We start from the raw sequence: 18,757 nt of genomic DNA, 5'->3' as shown, positions 1-18,757 counted from the left end.
TGATTCTACCTCATTTAATGCACAAACAGGGGTAAATAATTTCACCTAATCTAAAGTAAAATTTCTTTATGAAGAAGGCTGATTCAACTGCAAAAAATATTTTAATACAGGGAGGGAGTGGCCATTGGACTTAATTATACTGGTCTCCATAGTTTTATAAACATACAAACTTTGTAGTGGTTTCAACCGCCTAAAGAGATAGTGAAAGAAATTGCATCCTCCCTCCCCCCCCCCCTCTTCCAAAAAATCTAATATTGTAACAAGGTAAATAATCAATTAATTACATAATTTGTTTTTCAAGCATACATTAAACAATATGGACATATTTTATTTCAATAAATCAATATATACCCCTGAAAGATGCATTTTTAGGAAGAAATCTTTGAGCTTTGCAACGAATGATTAGTGGCTTCGATATGTTATACCTATTTATTTACTGATAAACTAAATAAGGGCAACAGCCTTTATTAGTTCTGACTAAGAAATCATGTTTTTAAAATACCCAATTTAGTTACTTAAGATTTAAATTGACAAAATATTAATATTATAAGTTCCTATGATTTTTTTTATTTTGGTTATTTAGTGAAGGAATATATAAAACCATCAGTTTCTACCTGTCCAGTTTTGGTTTTGTGCTCCCAGCTGTTTATGTTCTATTGCCATTTTGAATATTAATGACATATGAAAACAATTTCCTAATTTGTTTTAACTTTTGGTAGTGTATTTTGATTTTCAATGTCTCCTCTCTCCCTGGAAAATTGTATCAGCTCTCAAAATAGAATTACCAGCCAACCTTCAAAGTTGGCTACAGTAAAAGTGTCTGACTATGACGTCAGAAAAAATTAACAATTAACCAATGAGAAGCCAGTATTCACAATGGTAAAATATATAGCGGCCTCTCATTGGTTAGTTGTTAATTTTTTCTGACGTCATAGTTAGACACTTTTACTGTGGCCTTCAAAGTTTCAATCTGAATTACCATTCAAATTAAAATTGACGTACGTACTTTTTTTTTGCAAAAATGTCAACAGTCCTAATAACAGAAAAATTAGCTTTAAAAATACAATGGAAAAGCTAAAATTAAAAGAATAAAAGAAATAAAAAGTGTATATAAATTGTAAGATGTCTGGTAGTAAAACTAATGACCGGAAACAAAAAGACTCCTCAACTTTTATTGTTTTAATTTTGTTGTCTCTTTTCTTTTTGCGTGCAGTGAAACTACACTCTAGACAAACTTCATTATAGGCCAAGAAATTCTACATCAATAATATATTTGCACATTGCACAATAAAAGAATAAGGTTACCCTCAAGTTGCAAATATACCACAATCGAATGTTTTAAGAATAATGGATATTTGATGATTAATTAAAGTTGGGTTAGGTTAAGTAAAGTTCAGCAGAGCCCCGCAGGGATACTACCTCTCAGTGAAAGAACACCAAATGGTTAGATCTTCCTCCCGAATATAAAAAAGTGTTTATTTAAAAACAAAACTTTAGGGAATAGGTTTCTGTGTTTCAAAAAGGGTTTAAGTGGAAGCCCATGTTAGAAGGTCTATCCATCTAAAAAAAAATTTATGGGTAAAAGAGAGACATGTTTTTAAGAAGACAATATCATAACTTACAGACAAATTGTTTTCGTTTTTAGGTGCAATATTCAATTTTAATGTTTATAAAGTGTTACTTTATATATCTTTGGTTTTGCAGCTAAAAAGTTTGTGGATACATTAGTAGTTACCATATCCCTTTTTCACATAAAGCTCAGAATGGGTAATATTTGTTTAAAAGGCTGTCCATCAAATTTGAAAAAGAAGAGACAAAGAAATCTTTCTTCCTCTATCATATCCCTCTCTTACAATATAGCTCGAATGAGTAATATTAGTTTTAAAGACTATCTTTAATCTTTCTTCAAGTGACATATCTCTGTAAACACAATAAGACTCGAAGTGGGTAATATTTGTTTGAAAGGCTATTCAATTTGAAAAAAAGATAGGACAAAAAGTTTTCTTCAAGTGTCATATCTCTGTAAAACACAATAAGACTCGAAGTGGGTAATATTTGTTTAAAAGGCTATCCAATTTGAAAAGACAACAACTCAATGTGAAATATCTTGCACCCGAGTAGTCATTTACGCCCGGGATAAAGGGGGAGTTAATTTTAGTTTTAAAATATAATAAGTATTTGACACTGTGCTGTCTTTTAGTGAGGAATATTGGACTGAAAATTATATTGGTCCCTAAAGTTTTAAAAACTCTTTTTCTCACACTTAAAAACTTGGAGGATCTTTATTACGTCTTGATTAGGTTGTTCAAAAGATATATTATTATTAAGAGGTAGTTATGTTTATCACAAATGTGTAGCAATTTATCGTCCATTGTCTTTTCTATTAAAAACCCCGAGTTATTTGTCTATGCTAATATCTAAACAAAATGTGTAAAAATTAAAATTTTACTATCTACATATTACATAATCCTTTATTCCTGAGTTTTAACATTTGAACCAAAAACAGAGAAGCAAGATAGGCAATATAAAACAAAAATAGCTGGATATTTGTGTTCATACATATCTACCAATAAGGATATTAAAGTTGAAAAACAAAGCCAAGAATGGACTTAGGATATTATACGTGGATATATTGACATTGGAATACTTGTAGTCAATTTAGCTAGCTAATATAGACCTCATTAGTTGGTCATTTCGTTAATTCAGTAGGATTTGATGGGGTAAAGGGTGTGGATGAAGGGTATCGTTATTTTAACCAGCTCTGAACATTATTTCATCAGAGTGCTTTAAAATTTGGTGCAACATCCTAGTAATAATATATCGATTAAGCCAAGATAGGCAATAAATAAAACTTATAACACTTTTATAGAGGAATAAGCTCCTTTGGTAAAACCTTTAACTTTCAAACTGTAAATATGGTTCCACTAAAATTTGCTAAAAATATATTATTATACATACTGCATAAACATATGCGGATAGATAAATAGAAACACATCGAGAAAGAAAACAAGATTTTGTTTACCCAGGGAATTATACTGGAATTATACTCACATTTAAACAAATATAAGGTTTTATCACCTACCTATTATAATCCTAGGAAAACTTTCTTGTGTAACTTTTTATAATAAAGTCAATAACACAAGATAGGTATACTTGTAATATTGCGAAATATGCACTAGTCTTAATTTGGATATTTTTTACCTTCATAGATGTAAATCAAAAATGCTGCTCTAAAAAATCTTACCTAGAGTTATTTTTTAAATCTATCATATCAAGAGAGAGAGGGACAATGGGCTGTTTATTACACTAGTCCCCAAAGTTTTGTAATGACGTTTTCTTATTCGTTGGCTTTAGAACTTTGAGGACTCTAGTGAATTTTGATTGGTTGTTTCTTTAATTTGAGTGTTCAAACGTTTCAACCACAATTTTATGTATCATAATTGGGGATGTACAATGTACATCGATTTATCGGCCATTGTCTTAACCATTTAGATCACTGATCATATCTAAATTGAATCATCATAAAATATCAGAATTTCAACATTCACTAAAGGACATTTTGACCTTATGATAATTATCATAGAGCTGATACACTTCCAAGGCTATACCTTAGTGTATATAAAGAATATATTGGACGTAGTTTGCTTTCTCAAATTTTTGATTATGGAACTGTCAGTTAACGACTTACAAGTCCTATTTAAAAATGCTTTATTGCATTTATAATTTGTTTAATCATTCAAATAAATCAATTCAAATAGTTTATTGTTTTTAAGACAAATGCATAATTTTGTCCAAAATTTGAAAAGAAAAGTCCATTGTGAAATAAGTTTGTTGATATTGTATAGATTGGAAATCCTATCAACGGTTGTATCTACAAATCACTTGTTATTATTCGCTTATCGATGCTTAGAAATTTGATCTGTAAAATGAAAGTGTTTCACAGTTATATAATAAACCTAAATAACTACTAATCCTAATCTACTATTTATTATTTTTTAAGAACAATGTATTTATGCTTCTACTAAAATTTTAGCATTTAGACAGACACACACTTTAATTGACAAATATAAGCCAAACAGGCAGCTTTTTAAATCAGTATATAAAACTGTTAAGAATTTTAATTTCATAAAAAAATATTGAAAATGTAAAATATCATCTACAAGGAAATCAAAGTTTTTTTTTTTATTTCAAAAGAGGGTACACAATTTTAAAAGTAAGTTAAAACCAATTTTTGGGGTGTTAAACACCCTACCTATCACATCCTTTAGATGACCTTGATTAACAGTAACCTAATTTTAATGCAAAAATAATTGATTTTTATAACAAGCTACAATTTTTTTAAAACTTACTGTTTTTGGATTGAAAATATTACATATATCCTTATTACTATTTTTGGGTTACCATTCCTTAAATGGTATATTACCCCATATCCTAATGTAATAAAGAGTGTAGCTACTCAAAGAGTGATTCGTAATGGCCTTATTACAACATTTCATTTAAATAATGCTAACCCAAGTGGATAGTTAAAATCCTGTAGGAAAGTTCGATGTTCAGACTTAACCTACCCTAATTTAAAAGAATATTTATCAAAACTTGCGGCTACTAACTTTATTCGAAACCTCCTTTTTTCTAGAGATGATTTCTCTTGAAAGAGTAGGGGTTCCATTCCATCCCCCAAAATATTTATGACCTTTGAGAATCTACATTGAAAAGGAAAACCAAATCAGTCCAGTGCAGCGGTTACCAAGATCCTTCAGTGCAAACATGGTGGCATCCTATCCTTTTTATTTAAGAATTGGTAGTTTAATCATAAAATGAGAAAAATATTTTGTCCTTGCTTATGTTCTTATGGCTATTGTTATCCTTGTTTTTCTCATGGTCTATATTTGAAACTCGATGATATTCTTAATGTGGAAAAGGTTCACATAAAGATTGATATGTTATCTAGGGGTCAGAGTGATAACACAAAACTACATTTAAAAAAATACATCTTAGCAAAAAAATTTCATTGAAGACATCTTGGTTATATATATATTGTAGTAGCTAAGTTACCCTATAATTAGATAAAATATGTATGTCCGTCTGTACGTAATAGTCAAAAGGATAAAAGTAATTCACGTTGATTGCTGAACCGTTCTTAAATTTTATTTTTATTGCTGTTCTAGATGAATAGAATGGTTCTTGTTAAATTTAAATGATAGGAAGAACATAATTGTTACTGCTCTCCTATGCAGCTATTTTATTGAATTGACTGTTTTATATGAACCCTTTAACTAGGCCTGATTTGAGTATAATGACATGGTTGTGTTGACACATAGGGGACACCTCCCTATAATTACCAGATACTTTTCATCACCCATATACCTCCATTTACATAAACCAAATGGTTGCGTCCGTAGCTCTTAATATGTATTTGTGTCTTTTAGGTGTAGAAATTAACTGTTTTTACATTCTATTTTATAAAGGGAATTTTTTTTTTTTTTTATTTATTTATTCTATTTTTAAAAAAATTGTTTCCAATATACTAGCGGCGAAGTTGCTAGTATTACACAAAGCAATAATTAGAGACAGCAAACTTATACAATGTAATACATATATGTGAAAAAAACGTTAAGCTTAAATTTCTTTATCCGTGAAATCTTATACAACCTAACTAAATGAAACCCTTGTGGGCTGAATTACAATGGAACCTAAAATTAGATATTTTTACATTGTCCCAGAAATATTGCCCAAGATTAATTTGTAATATTTTATCTTTCTTTGTCCTATATCACTATATTTCTGGATATCAAGTTTAATATTTAAATTCCTATTTGTGTATAATTTCTAATCATCCTTTGCTGTACTCCTATGTACTAATCATAGATTTGGCTATAATTTTATATCATCCATAGTCCTATCCCTGCATCCCTGAGAGTATCATGTTTGATATCTGTACGCCTCTAGATTTGTTAACTTAACCTTGGGTTTTATAACATGGTTTTATCATATTACTGCCAACCATTTGGAAATATTTATTAGAAGTTGACGGTTGTACAATCATTCCCTAATTATGTAGCTGCAGTACTGAAAAAAAGATATTCATATTTTCATATTTTCTAATAAAGTGAAACTTGAAGCATTATAAAATAACGGTGCACCACATCTTCTCCCCCACTTACTGGATTAACAAACTTATCAATAAATAAGGTCTATGATAGCAACCTAAATTGACAACAATTCTCTCACCTGTCATAATATCCACTTATATTCAATATACATTACTGAAAAATAACATGATGTTTTTGTGTTGCTATTTGTTTTAACTTAAAATTAACTTAAAAGTAAAAACACAAATTTCTATTATATGCATTTATGTAAATACGCCTTGTTTGTTTAAATAATTTTTTTTTAGAAAGTTACCAAAATATATCTAATTTGATATTTTGATAAAATCAAGGCTCTGTAAATATTTTGAATATAAAATTTCCTTTTTGAATATTTTTATAATATGTTTACATTATATTAATGTCATATATTTATGTTGTGATGTCATATATTTAAGTTTGCAGACCATATGTTAATTGTTACTCTTAATTGCTCTTTAATTGCTCTCAGAAAGAATAAAGAGAAAATATATTTAAGTGAGTTGATATTGAGAGTCCTAACATAGAACCTTATCTGGTTTGGGTTCGAGTCTTTATTAAGACCAATACAGCTATTTACAGACATCCTACTACTTTAGATAGTTTGCACAGACAGATATTCTACCCCTTCAAAGTGCATAGTTAATTAATACATTGTATTAATTAAACAGACAGTCATCCTGTTGTTTGGTGTCCTGATATACAGACAGACATCCTGCTACTTCAGAACTATCCAGCTTTGAATAATCAGTAGTTTTGACTTATTAACATATTTAATCATTTCTAAATATAGTATCAACATATAATCTTATTTACTCAAAAACTGCATTTAATCCAATATAATAAATACTTAAAAATCTGTTTGCATTTTGAATTGAACATTAAGTCTACTCTATCATTAACTTATGTAAGTCTGTCTATATCACATTTGGCGCAGTCTTATTGTGCTACGTGTTATTTAGACCTGCTGCTGAGTTAAGGGTGGGGGAAGTGGTGTTTAATTTGAAGTCACTCACTTTTTGAGATATTTTTTTATCTCGGATTTTTCACAGTTTTGTTTTAATTTTTATATTTCTAACTTGATTTATATTTCAGGTTTCTGTGGAATTTCATTCTTTAACTCTTTTGATCTAAATTTCACGGCGGATCTAGTTCCAGTGCTCGGATATGGCTGATGGAGACAAAGGAGAGCGGGGTAAAACTGAAGGCAAGCGTGGACGGCCGCCTAAACGTCCTCGGGAGAATGACAGTCAGGATGATGATGGAACTCCCGAACATTGGGAGGAGGAGGATGCTGCGGCTGAGGATGCTGGTGCAGGTGCCAATGCGAATGTGGAGTTGGCGTTGGGCGAGGTGGAGAATGACGTTGTGCCTGAAAGCATAAAAAAATATGTTAGGGCAATGTTGCAGGAGCATACGACTGTCAAAGATCAGGTGGATAAGTTAACGGCGGCGAATAAACGGCTGGAGAATAAGGTGAAAGAGTTTAAGAACTCTGATGAGCATAAGAAGTTAGGTTATGATGTTGATTTGGCTACTATTAAGAAAAAGGTGGCGCAATTGCCAGTGGATGGGGATATTAGCGGTTTTTTGTATGAAACAAGTATGGGGGCTAGTGTATCTGCAGTCAAGGCGACGGGGGATGATTCGTTTAATACATCTTTCATTAATCGTTTGAGTGTGGAGGCTAAATTGGATTCTACAAATTTTGAGGCTAAAAGAGGGAAAAGTGCTCCTGGACATTTGAAGTTTTCGCAGATTGAGTTTTTAGGTCCTGTTGGGAATGGAAATTGGATGAATGTTCGTGAGAGTTGTCTGACCGAATATGAAAATCAATTGTTGGATATATTTCCTTTAATTGAGGAAAGGGCTGAAGTGCTTAAGGCCTATAAAAAGGTGGCCGGCGGTAGTGTAAGCCAACAGACTGTAGAGGAGCAGTTTAAGGAGTTTTGTCTTGTAAGAGGAGTCAAGTGGGATAGTGATTTTGTGCGGGATGCTCCATTTTGGGATGGAAACATTGATTTTGAGGATTATTTCTTATCCTTATGGAGGGTTGCTAGGTTCGCAAAGTTGGAGGATCCTATGCTTTTCAAGGACATCCTGTACAATAGGATTTTTGAGTGCAAAGGGAAGAAGATGGGGAGGTTGATTACGCCGGAGGCTAATGCTTCCTTAAGTGCTTTAGGTTATTACCTGTTGATAAGAAGGTTGGTGATACCCTTTGCTGATACAGAGTCGGCTACCGAATTCTTTTACGCCCTGAAACAAAAGAGTGGTCAGAATGTGGATGTGTTTTTCAATGCTAAATTGCGTCTGTTTAGGCTTATGCATCCTGGTCAAATTTCTAGACAATCTTGGCGTGATTTCTATAATAATGTGGCTAAGAGTTTGCTGTTTTCTGATTTAGCTAGAGATATGGCTAATTTCATTGAATCTATGCATTACCTGGAAGATTACAGTGCTTTTTTGACTTATTTGATTCGCAGAGGTCAGCATTATGTAAGCTGGGCTCGTTCTGGACACGTATCACCTGAAAATGTAACGTCCTGTTAATCTCAGGCTATGGAAGGGTTGAGGCTAGAGGATTCTAGGGAGGTGAAAGCTAGGCCTGTAATCAGTGAAGTGCATGTATCTGATATGGAGGGCAGGACTGAGATTGGCGATAATAATGCGTGGATTGAAGGGGATGATGATATTCCTTGGGATCAGGTTGAGAACGTGATTGGGGCTCTGAATTCGAAGGCTAAAACTATGATTTGTTGGTATTGTGGGAAAAAAGGTCATGTAGTGGCTAGTTGCTGGCAGAAGAGAGATGGCAAGCCGCCAGCTCCTGATTCTCGCATAGGAAAGACCAAAGCTAAGTTTTTCTCAGCCGGTAGCGAAAAGAAAGAGGGTCCTGGAGTGCCTAATAATAGGGTAATACCTGAGCAGTTTCTGAAGAAGACAGTCAATCAGGTGGGGCCTGTTGTGGATAGGTGGGGCAATCAGGTGGGGCCTGTTGTGGATTCTGAAAAGAGCAGAGATGAGAAACAGTATGAGGCTATGATTGCTGACATAGCCAGAAACAATTTCCAGCAATATCCTATGTAATGGATATGATTTATTTGATGTATAAATCTCATTCTAGGATGAAATTTATAGATCGTTCTTTTATTCATATTCATTATATAGGCTATAGTACTGTAAATAGTTAATTTTGCTGTTTTGTATTTACATTATTGCTTTCAACTTTATAAAGCATTACTGTCTTGTTTATTCGTCAGTCAAGGTGTGATCGTGTTAATGAAAACATTATATATATATATTTATATATATATATATATATCTACTATATATTATTTTTTGATAAGTACCTATGCAAGGTTGAATACTTCGAGAGGTACTTACCTGTATAAAAAAAAACTTGGAGTGTAGCTGTGTGATGCTGGTAGTTTGGGAGATGTACAGGATTTCATAAATTGAACAGTATGTTGGCGGCTGGTGACAGATGAGGGGCTGACTGCTGTGTAGTGGAATGATGTATATCTAAATATATGGATATATTAATTATAATGACTAGTGTTTTCAAGAGATTGTGAAGTTTTTGAAGATAACGAAAATGCCTATTTGTGCGGATTTAGAATTTCTTGTGCCTGGGGCTGATATTCCGGTGAAGGAGTTAGGAATTATTGATACAGGAAATAATTTTAATTCTTTGATATCTAGAGAAATTCTTGATAAACATGGAGTTGAGTTTTGTCCTGCTAAATTATCAGCATATTCAGTAGATTTAAAGAAAGTTAATATTATTGGATATGTTGAGTTGAAATTTAGATTTGCTGGAACTCAAGCTGTGTTTACGGAGATATTTTATGTACCTGAGGTGACGAGTAGGTTGGTAAATCTTGGATCTGATTTCCTGAAAAAGAATAAAATTAATATTTGTTTGGATGAAGATAAGTTTGAATTTTGTGGGGAATCTGTTCCTATTAATTCCTGTTTACAGAAACAGGTGGTGGCAGAGATACAGAAAATTCCTATTTTGTCCGGACGAATGAATTCTGAAATTCCATCTAAACCTACCTTGCCAGGGATAAAGGAGGGGGGTGGGTTTGGAGAGTTATATTCAACGAAGTATAATGTGAAGTTGCTGGATAAAACTATTTTTTATCCTGGAGGATCTACCGCTGTGGTGCATGTGACTGGATTAAAGAATGATGGGCTTTGGTACGTGTCCCCTAGTTCTTCTAAGATGACAAGTGGCAATGGGATTATGATTATTGAGGGGGTGTATCAGCCACGAAAAGATGGGTCCTGTGTGGTTAATGTGGTTAATGCGTCAATAAAACCTATTACCTTGCTGAGAAATGTGAAGATGGGGCATTGTTTCATCATGGATAATCAAGATGTTACCTGTAATAAAACAATTAATGAATTGGATAAGCCAGAAAAGTTGTCGGGGCAAAAAATGCATGAACGGGTACAGTTTATTATTCAAAAATTGAAGTTAGATGAAAACCAGATGATTAAGGAAAATCCAGAATTGAAACCCAGGATTATTAAAATTTGTTTGGAAAATTTTGATATCTTTTCAATGAATGATTCAGATATTGGTGATTGTAGATTAATGACATATAATATAGAATTGTTACCTGGAGCTAAACCTGTGAAGGCCAGAAATATTCCTTTGAATCCAGAGTACGATGCTAAATTGAAGGAACAGTTGACCAAATGGCTGGATGCTGGCATTATTGAGGAGGGTTTCTCAGATTGGTCCAGTCCTATCTTTGCTGTGAAAAAGAAGGCTGCACCTGGAGCAGAGGCTAAGTTGAGGTTTGTCATCGATTTCCGCAACCTCAACAACGTGACTAAGCGGGTGGCGTGGCCGCTGCCACTGATCTCGGATAATTTGACGAAGCTGGGTTCTGGCAAGGTGTTCAGTACTCTTGATTTGACAGCTGCCTACCATTCGATGACTATGGATGAAGACTCTAAACCGTTAACAGCTTTTAGTGCAGCAAACAGGATGTATTTGTTTAACAGGTTGCCATTTGGGTTGTGTAATGCACCCAGCCTGTTCTGTGCTCTGATGGATAAGGTGCTGTCTATCCTGCCAGGTATGTATGGATTCTGTATCAGCTACTTGGACGATCTGATCGTGTTTTCATCAAGTCCAGAGGAACATGTAGAGCATCTGCAGGCACTGTTTCAAGTTCTTCGGCAGGTCAACCTGAAATTAAATTTAGATAAGTGTGATTTATTGACTAGAGAATGCCATTATTTGGGACATATTATTAGTGCCGATGGATTGAAAATGAATCCTGCATATCTGGAACGGATTAAGGATTGGGGCAAGCCTAGAACAGGGAAGGAGTTGCAGAAATTTTTGGGATTTACTAATTATTACAGAGGATATTTTGCTGATTATGCCAAGAGGTCGTGCATGTTGGATAGTCACAGGAATGACACTATAATAAAGTGGACAGAAGAGTTGAACAGAGTATGGACTGAATTTATGGAAATGTTCAAGACTGAAATGTGTAAAGGCTATCCTCAATGGGATAATCCTAATCTTTTTATTGTGGATGTAGATTATAGTTCTCAGTATTTTGCAGGGATTATTTCGCAAGAACAGGATGGTGTGGAGAGAGTGTTTGGTGTCTGTAGTAAGAAGTGTAATGCTGCAGAACAAAATTATCCTTCCTATAAAGGAGAATTAGGTGCATTAGTATATGCATTAAAGAATTTTTTACACTTTTGTAGGTTTCGTGAGTTTTTGGTTCGGACAGACAGTATTTCACTAGTGCATTATAAACGTTGGGCTAAAGGATCAATAAACGGTGTCACCTATCGATGGATAACTTTCTTGCAAAGTTTTGACTTTACAGTTATCCATCGACAGGGGACTAAGCATGTGAACGTAGATTATTTGTCGAGAACTGAGTTAGATTGTAAGAATCATCGACTGAAGGATTGTCAGGAGTGTAGAGAGACAGATAATAAAATTTTGGATCCTTACCTGGATGATTCACCATTTCTGGATCAAATCTATTCTATTATGCAGGTACATTCTGCAGAGGATGAGGCGGATGTTGAGTTTGTCTGGCAAAGTAGTCTTCAGCAGGACGAGATCCTAAATGAAATAAGGTTATGGATATTGGAAAGGAGACAGTTGTCGTCTTATGAGAGGGCGGAGTTATCGGGCAGAAAAGAACTATTGTACAATCTTATTGGCCATATGTATGTGCTAGAGGGGGTTGTAATTTTCAGACAGCCTTTGGCCGAAGGGGGTTTCGTCGAGAGGCCTGTAGTGCCTCTTTCTTTATACAATGATAAAGGGTGTTTAAAAAAAAACCAATCGCTCACAATTTGAACCACCATAAGTACTTCAAATCTTGGAGATAGACCCCATAATGTTTAGAGTTTTTGATGGGGCATGTAAAAACCTTTCTTTCGACACCTTAAACAGGTTTCTACCTCAATCCTAGCCGATTTGGGATAAAAAAGGCAGACCCATCCAACATTGAGGCATGGCGGCTCTGTTTAAATCTAGTTCTTGATGTTTGTCAGGTCTTTCTTTTTGATGCCAAATTGGCTAGGATTATGTTAGAAACCTTTTCAAGGTGTCTAGAGAAAGGTCTTTACATGCCCCATCAAAAACCCCAAACATTATGGGGTCTATCTACAAGATTTCAAGTACTTACGACGGTTTGTTATTTTTTTAAAGAGACAAATTTGTCTTAATTTTATTATAAAATATGCACTTTCGGCGTAGGGCAAACTTCTCTGCAAGGGCTAGGTTTCGAGCTCTAGTGCTCTGGAAGGGTGAGTAGATTTAAAATTCAATATTGTTTTATTATTGTCATTGCTTGGGCATTAATTGTACTATTTTTTATTAGTTTTGGACCAAAACTGTAAGGTTTATATTGAAAAAAGTGAAGCGATTGGTTTTTATTTAAACACCCTTTATATTTGATTCAGCTCATGGTGGATATGGTTCTGGACATAGAGGTGTGCAGGAGACAATACGTAAGATAAATGAGAGATTTTTTATGCCTGGCGTGAACAAGTTTGTGGAATCGAGAATACGAAGTTGTATTACATGTTTGAAAAAGGCTGGAAGTAATCCTAAACATGTTTCACCTATAACTCATTCTGTTCAAAGTAGTGAAGTTTTTGCTAATATGTCCGTAGATTTGGTTGGACCTTGGACTCCATGTTATCATCAGGGACAGACGGTTAAATTTGTCTTAATCATGGTTTGTCTATTTTCTAGATATGTTTTTACATGTCCGTTGGTTGATGCTAAAACTGAAACAACTGTAAAGGCTATATTGGAAAATTTTGTACCTACCTATGGTTTATTTAGAGCTTTGAGATCGGATAGAGGTACAAATTTTACAAGCAATGTGTTTAAAGGCGTGATGAAAGGATTGGGGGTGGATACTGTCCTAATTCCCCCCAGGAATCCAAATTCGAATCCTGTAGAGAGGCAAAATCAAAGTTTGTATGCTGCTTTGAAAGTAGATGAAAATCATGGAACAAAGGACTGGGCTAAAAAATTACCTTTGGCTACGTTGGTGATTAACTGTTCCAAGAGTACTAGAACTGGATATTCTCCATTTTTTCTGGTTTTTGGTCGGCAGCCACGTATTCCTCTCGATTTTCTATCACCAGTCCCGTCTGTTGAATCTTCATCCTCGCGGTCGTATTTGGAATTTCTGAAAAATATGGAGGATGTAATTAAGAGAATTTCTACAAAATTCAAGTTATATTTAGAGGTTCAAAATAAACACAGAGTACAGAGGGAAGCATTAAGAGTTACAGATGTTTGTTATGCTTTCTTTAATATTGTAAAAACTGACGTGTCCAAGAAATTACAGTCTTTCTATGGAGGGCCTTTTATTGTAGTTAAGAAATTTTCGGATGCATTGTATGAGTTGGCACCTTTTGGAAATAATCCCATCAAGAAAAATCAGGTTGTAGCTAGGGATAAAATTCGAAAAATTCATGCTCGAACGGAAGTTTTAGGGGAGGAGGTTAATTTTAACGTTTTTCCTTTACCTGAAATTTGTCCGTCCGATGAGATATTTTTGGAGGTTGACAATATGCCTGTAGAGAAAGAAACTGTAGAGGAGAGAGAGAGTGAAGATGTTGTGTATTTGTCATCTGAAAATGATGGTTTTGAGTTGGCAGAGGAAAGACAGAGTGACGAGATTCAGGAGAAGGAGAGTGAGGTTGAGGTTGATAATGACAGAGTTTCAGAGAATGAGAATAGAGAAATTATACCTGTAGGTGAAGGAGTAGAGGTGGGAGTGACAGATGAATCTGTGGTGCCTGCTCCTGTAGCTGAGGGTAATTTTGACGAGGTTGAGCTTCCATCGGAACAATCGTTTTTGACTACGGCGCCGCCACAATCTTCACCTGAAAAATTAGTTACAATTAAGAAAAGTGGATCACGGGTGGCGAAATATTTATGGGACACTGGGAGGAGGTTAAGATCTCAGGTAGGGGGTCCTGTGGTACATGTTCAGATAGGAACTCGAGGACGGAGAAAGTAGGGAAAGGAGAGCTGATAATAATTAGTTTTGAGAAAAAAATATTATTAAAATACATATAAATATTTTAAAAAAATATATTATAATAAGAGTTCATGAATTGTTATTTGATTATTTTAATAACAAATATGTGCTGACAAAGCTAGTAGGTAGAAAGTTGCCCTGCAATGAAAGGCTAAATCAGTTGATATTTGCGGGTGAATTGGTGAACAGTTATCAGCTAATAATGTCTGGTCATAATAATAAATTTAAATCAGGTAAATATTTTTTAATTTGGGGATTGTGTTTGTTACCTTGTGGTGCTGATGTGATATCTGTGCAAGTAAAGGAGTGTGTTGGCGATGGTCCTGAGTTGAGGGCTTCAGAATGTACAGTATTTGGTCAGCATGAGTTTAATGGAACAGTCAGCGGTCATCTGTTAAAAAAAGTTGGAGTGAGATTTTTGCCCGCGGTACAATGTCACGTCGACAGAACGGTTCACACCTGGTATTGCGGCAAATATAGCCATCTACATTTAGGGGCACCAGCTGTTGTTAGTAGTGATGAGTTAATTTCTAGTGAAGATTGTAAAAGGATGGAGGAACAGAGGGTGTTAGACATAGATGGACGACGGTTGCCTGTAGCGTTTTATGACCGGTCACTGACTTATTTCATAAATGGTAGCATCCTGTATGATGATATGATGACGTATGGGATTGACCCTCAGTGCAGAGGAGATGGTATTTATTTAAATAATACCTTTGTGCCTAATACTTTTCAAGAAGTTCAGATTACAAGTTATTTGAAAAATATACAAATTTCAATGTTACCTGATAACAGTTGTTTTCTTGAGGACCAGTTCATTGGGGCACACTGTCTGGAGTCTGATCTGCGGCTTGGGCTTGATCGAGTGATAGTTCACAATAGATCACAGGAAGATAGACGTTATTTTAGTTATTTTCGGACTGTTGAAATTGTAAATTTAACTTTGTTTACATTTTCTAATATGGCGGATGATGCTAATAATCAGGGTGGCCAAAGTTGGTTGGCGATTTCTCCACAGTTTTCGTTGGGATTAAAACTGGGGAAAAAAGTGGAGTTTTCTGACTTTCTGACTGATTTGCATTATTTTCATACCAACGTTCCTGATGTAGTTTTGTGGATTACAACTGCTAAAAAGAATTTCTTTCCTTGGATGCGAAAAAAAGAGGAGGATGGTGCTTTATTATTACAGTTAACTTCTTCCTATCATCAAGTGGAAAGGATTTTGCAGGCAGAACAGGGGTGTTGGGAGAATAATTTGTTTCATTCCAACATCAAGCAAGTCGGAAATTTGTTGGTACAACATCTGGGGGAGATGGAGCTTGTGTCTGTATGTAAAAAAAGATGGTTGAATGTGACTATAGGAGCAGATTTGCCGTGTTATCTTGGTCATTTTTCTCTGTTTATGGATGATAGAATTGTTGCTGTAGAACCATTCACAAGATTAGTTAAAAATGTTTCCTTGTTAATGGTTGTCGAGTGTAGGAAAAATCCAGTATTTGTGAGAGTTAAACCTGGATTATATCTAGGCAATAAGGGGGCAGGAATGCAGCTGGTTCAGACTAAACGGTTGGAGGATAGTTGGTTGAAGGTACCATTGAATTTTGAGCATCTGCTGGATAAGGGAGAGAAAGGACAGGTGTTGGAGTCTGTGGAAGAGGCTAAACTTTCGGAATTGGCTGCTAATTCAAATGCGTTTGTTGTAGAGGTGACAGAAGATTGGTTTGTACATTTGTATAATTCCTCAATTGATTGGTTGACTAATAGTTGGCAGCATTTTGTTATGGCGGTGATGGGTGCTGCTGGGGTGGTTATTGGATTGCTGTGTGTTGGTTGTCTAGGCAGACTGTGTAATTGCGTCAAATTTTCGCGTTATCGGGAAAACAGTAATTAAAATTTGGCATCCCTGATAAATATAATTTATGTAAAGTATTTCGTTTTGAATGTCGTCTTATATATGAAAAATGTTAAAATATTAAAATATTAAAATGTTAATATTTAATTATTGATTATTATCAGGAAATGGAGATGGAAACGAAAGGCGGTATCAGCGGCCGTCTGGTCGGCGGGAGGAGCGTGAACCGTCTGTTGAGATGTTGGAAGCTGGCAGATCTAATCGGCGGCATGTTGTGTATAGAAGAGATGACAGGAGGCAGTATGATGTAGAATCCCCCAGATATGAGCCTGGATATGATGATGAGGACGATGTTGGCAACGTGAGTCTTGAAGTTGAGCTTGATTCCAGGGATCGTCTGCCCAGTGACCAGAGTGGTTCGGAGATAGACAGTTGGACTGAGCCTACTACGGACAAGCCTGAAAAGGTGGCAGATACTGGTTCTGGTGATGGACGGCGCAGATTTGGTAAGTTTGTGCCAAATCAGGCTGCTGGGTCGGTCAGGTCTAAGGGAGCCAGCAAGGCTTATGATGATGCTGGGGAAGGTACTTCCAGAAGGGGAGCCAGCAATGCTTATAATGATGCTGGGGAAGGTACTTCCAGAAGGGGCGTGGTCAAGCGGCCTGCTGGGGCAGATTCTCTTGGGCCTAAACAAAAGAGGGAGTTACCAGATTTACGTGCTGAGGTTGAGAGAAATAAGGCTGAGCGCAAGAATGACAAACGTGGCTTGGCGCCGCTCAGTGATGAAGATATAGGTAAGATCAGTAATTCTGTTGCTGTGACTCTAAAGCCTATGATTGAGGAAAAAATTCGTGAAGCTGTAAGAGAATCAGTCAAAAGTTTGAACACTGCACAGAAACTTTGGCAGACGGACAGTCATAATCGGATTAAAGATATGTTGGCCTCGCATAAGAGGGATCTAATGGACTGTATAAGGAAGGTAGATACAGAGATGCAGCAAATGGTGGCTACTACTGCACAGCAAAAGACTTCTTATATGGTACAAAGTGTACAGACAGCAATGACTGATAATTGGGAAAGTAGTTCAGCCAAGTTGGGACAGCAGGTGAGCCAACAAGTGGAAAGTGTTTTGGCAGGACAGGGAACTAAGGTTCAAGAGGCTATTTCTGAGATGGCGAAAAAAGAAGCTGAAGTGCAAAGGCACCTGTCCAATATTTTTAGTGAGCTTAGCGAGATCCGGCGCAGAATAAACAATGACTTACCGGCGGCGTCATATTGGCAGTTGCAGCAGGCTGGAACTTCTGACGGTGCTGGGGCTAGCAACGGAGTGATGATGGTCTCAGGAGGTGTTCAGGTCACTGGTGGCGTTGAGATGGAGGTGGCAATGTCGGCAGATGGGCCAGCGGTTGCTGCAGAGGTGGCTGTTGCGAATGATACCGCCTCAGCGGTAAATGATGCTGTGATGGTGGCTGTAGGAGGGCCTGTAACTGCTGCAGCGAGTAATGCTGTCATAGCGGCAACAGTGGGCGTTTCGGCTGAGGTTGGTGGAGGGGCGCTGAACACTCCTCCTCCAGTGGGTGAAGGAGAGGAAGGACTGGAGGCCGGGGTTAATTTCGATGTAGGTTCACCCAGTGAAGACATTGATCCTAGTTTATTGGATCAACCTGATGGATGGTGAAACCATGCTTAGCTGGATGGTTTCAGAAGGGGGTAAATGTCATATATTTATGTTGTGATGTCATATATTTAAGTTTGCAGACCATATGTTAATTGTTACTCTTAATTGCTCTTTAATTGCTCTCAGAAAGAATAAAGAGAAAATATATTTAAGTGAGTTGATATTGAGAGTCCTAACATAGAACATTATCTGGTTTGGGTTCGAGTCTTTATTAAGACCAATACAGTTATTTACAGACATCCTACTACTTTAGATAGTTTGCACAGACAGATATTCTACCCCTTCAAAGTGCATAGTTAATTAATACATTGTATTAATTAAACAGACAGTCATCCTGTTGTTTGGTGTCCTGATATACAGACAGACATCCTGCTACTTCAGAACTATCCAGCTTTGAATAATCAGTAGTTTTGACTTATTAACATATTTAATCATTTCTAAATATAGTATCAACATATAATCTTATTTACTCAAAAACTGCATTTAATCCAATATAATAAATACTTAAAAATCTGTTTGCATTTTGAATTGAACATTAAGT

The 18,757-nt window shown here is 35.6% G+C and overlaps 1 protein-coding gene across 3 annotated transcripts; it reads right to left on the bottom strand.

The window, feature by feature from the left end:
* Nucleotides 1-7,177: 7,177 nt before the first annotated feature.
* On the bottom strand, nucleotides 7,178-14,527 carry LOC145313917 (uncharacterized). 3 transcript variants are annotated; one of them, XM_080153572.1, is made up of 8 exons: nucleotides 14,394-14,527; nucleotides 13,671-13,825; nucleotides 10,757-11,334; nucleotides 10,461-10,517; nucleotides 9,983-10,023; nucleotides 9,513-9,650; nucleotides 9,049-9,132; nucleotides 7,178-8,655 (listed from the first exon to the last, which is right to left on the bottom strand). In XM_080153572.1, exons 3-7 carry the CDS (start codon nucleotides 10,944-10,946, stop codon nucleotides 9,073-9,075), a joined length of 486 nt encoding a protein of 161 aa, XP_080009698.1. In that variant the 5' UTR covers nucleotides 10,947-11,334; nucleotides 13,671-13,825; nucleotides 14,394-14,527; the 3' UTR covers nucleotides 7,178-8,655; nucleotides 9,049-9,072. The 3 variants fall into 3 exon arrangements, with proteins under 3 accessions (XP_080009698.1, XP_080009699.1, XP_080009700.1); XM_080153573.1 differs by lacking the exons at nucleotides 13,671-13,825; nucleotides 14,394-14,527 and adding an exon at nucleotides 12,124-12,432; XM_080153574.1 differs by lacking the exons at nucleotides 13,671-13,825; nucleotides 14,394-14,527 and having other exon boundaries at nucleotides 10,757-12,432.
* Between the last annotated feature and the right edge of the window lie 4,230 nt (nucleotides 14,528-18,757).

The sequence above is a fragment of the Acartia tonsa genome, chromosome 3, assembly GCF_053477335.1.
Source record: "Acartia tonsa isolate MP-2025a chromosome 3, ASM5347733v1, whole genome shotgun sequence".
Taxonomy (NCBI): domain Eukaryota; kingdom Metazoa; phylum Arthropoda; class Copepoda; order Calanoida; family Acartiidae; genus Acartia; species Acartia tonsa.
Note: the sequence above shows the minus strand (reverse complement) of the source record. Positions and strands in the feature narration are given on the sequence as shown.

Coding starts and splice junctions, on each gene's coding strand:
- LOC145313917 (XM_080153572.1), bottom strand. CDS start 10,946: ATGACAAACCTCAACTTAGCCTCTGCTCCAGGTGCAGCCTTCTTTTTC. Junction 10,518..10,756: donor CTTCACAGGTTTAGCTCCAG/GTAACAATTCTA, acceptor GTTTTATTACAG/GTAACATCTTGATTATCCAT. Junction 10,024..10,460: donor TCTTCACATTTCTCAGCAAG/GTAATAGGTTTT, acceptor ATTCTTTTTCAG/GAAATCAGATCCAAGATTTA.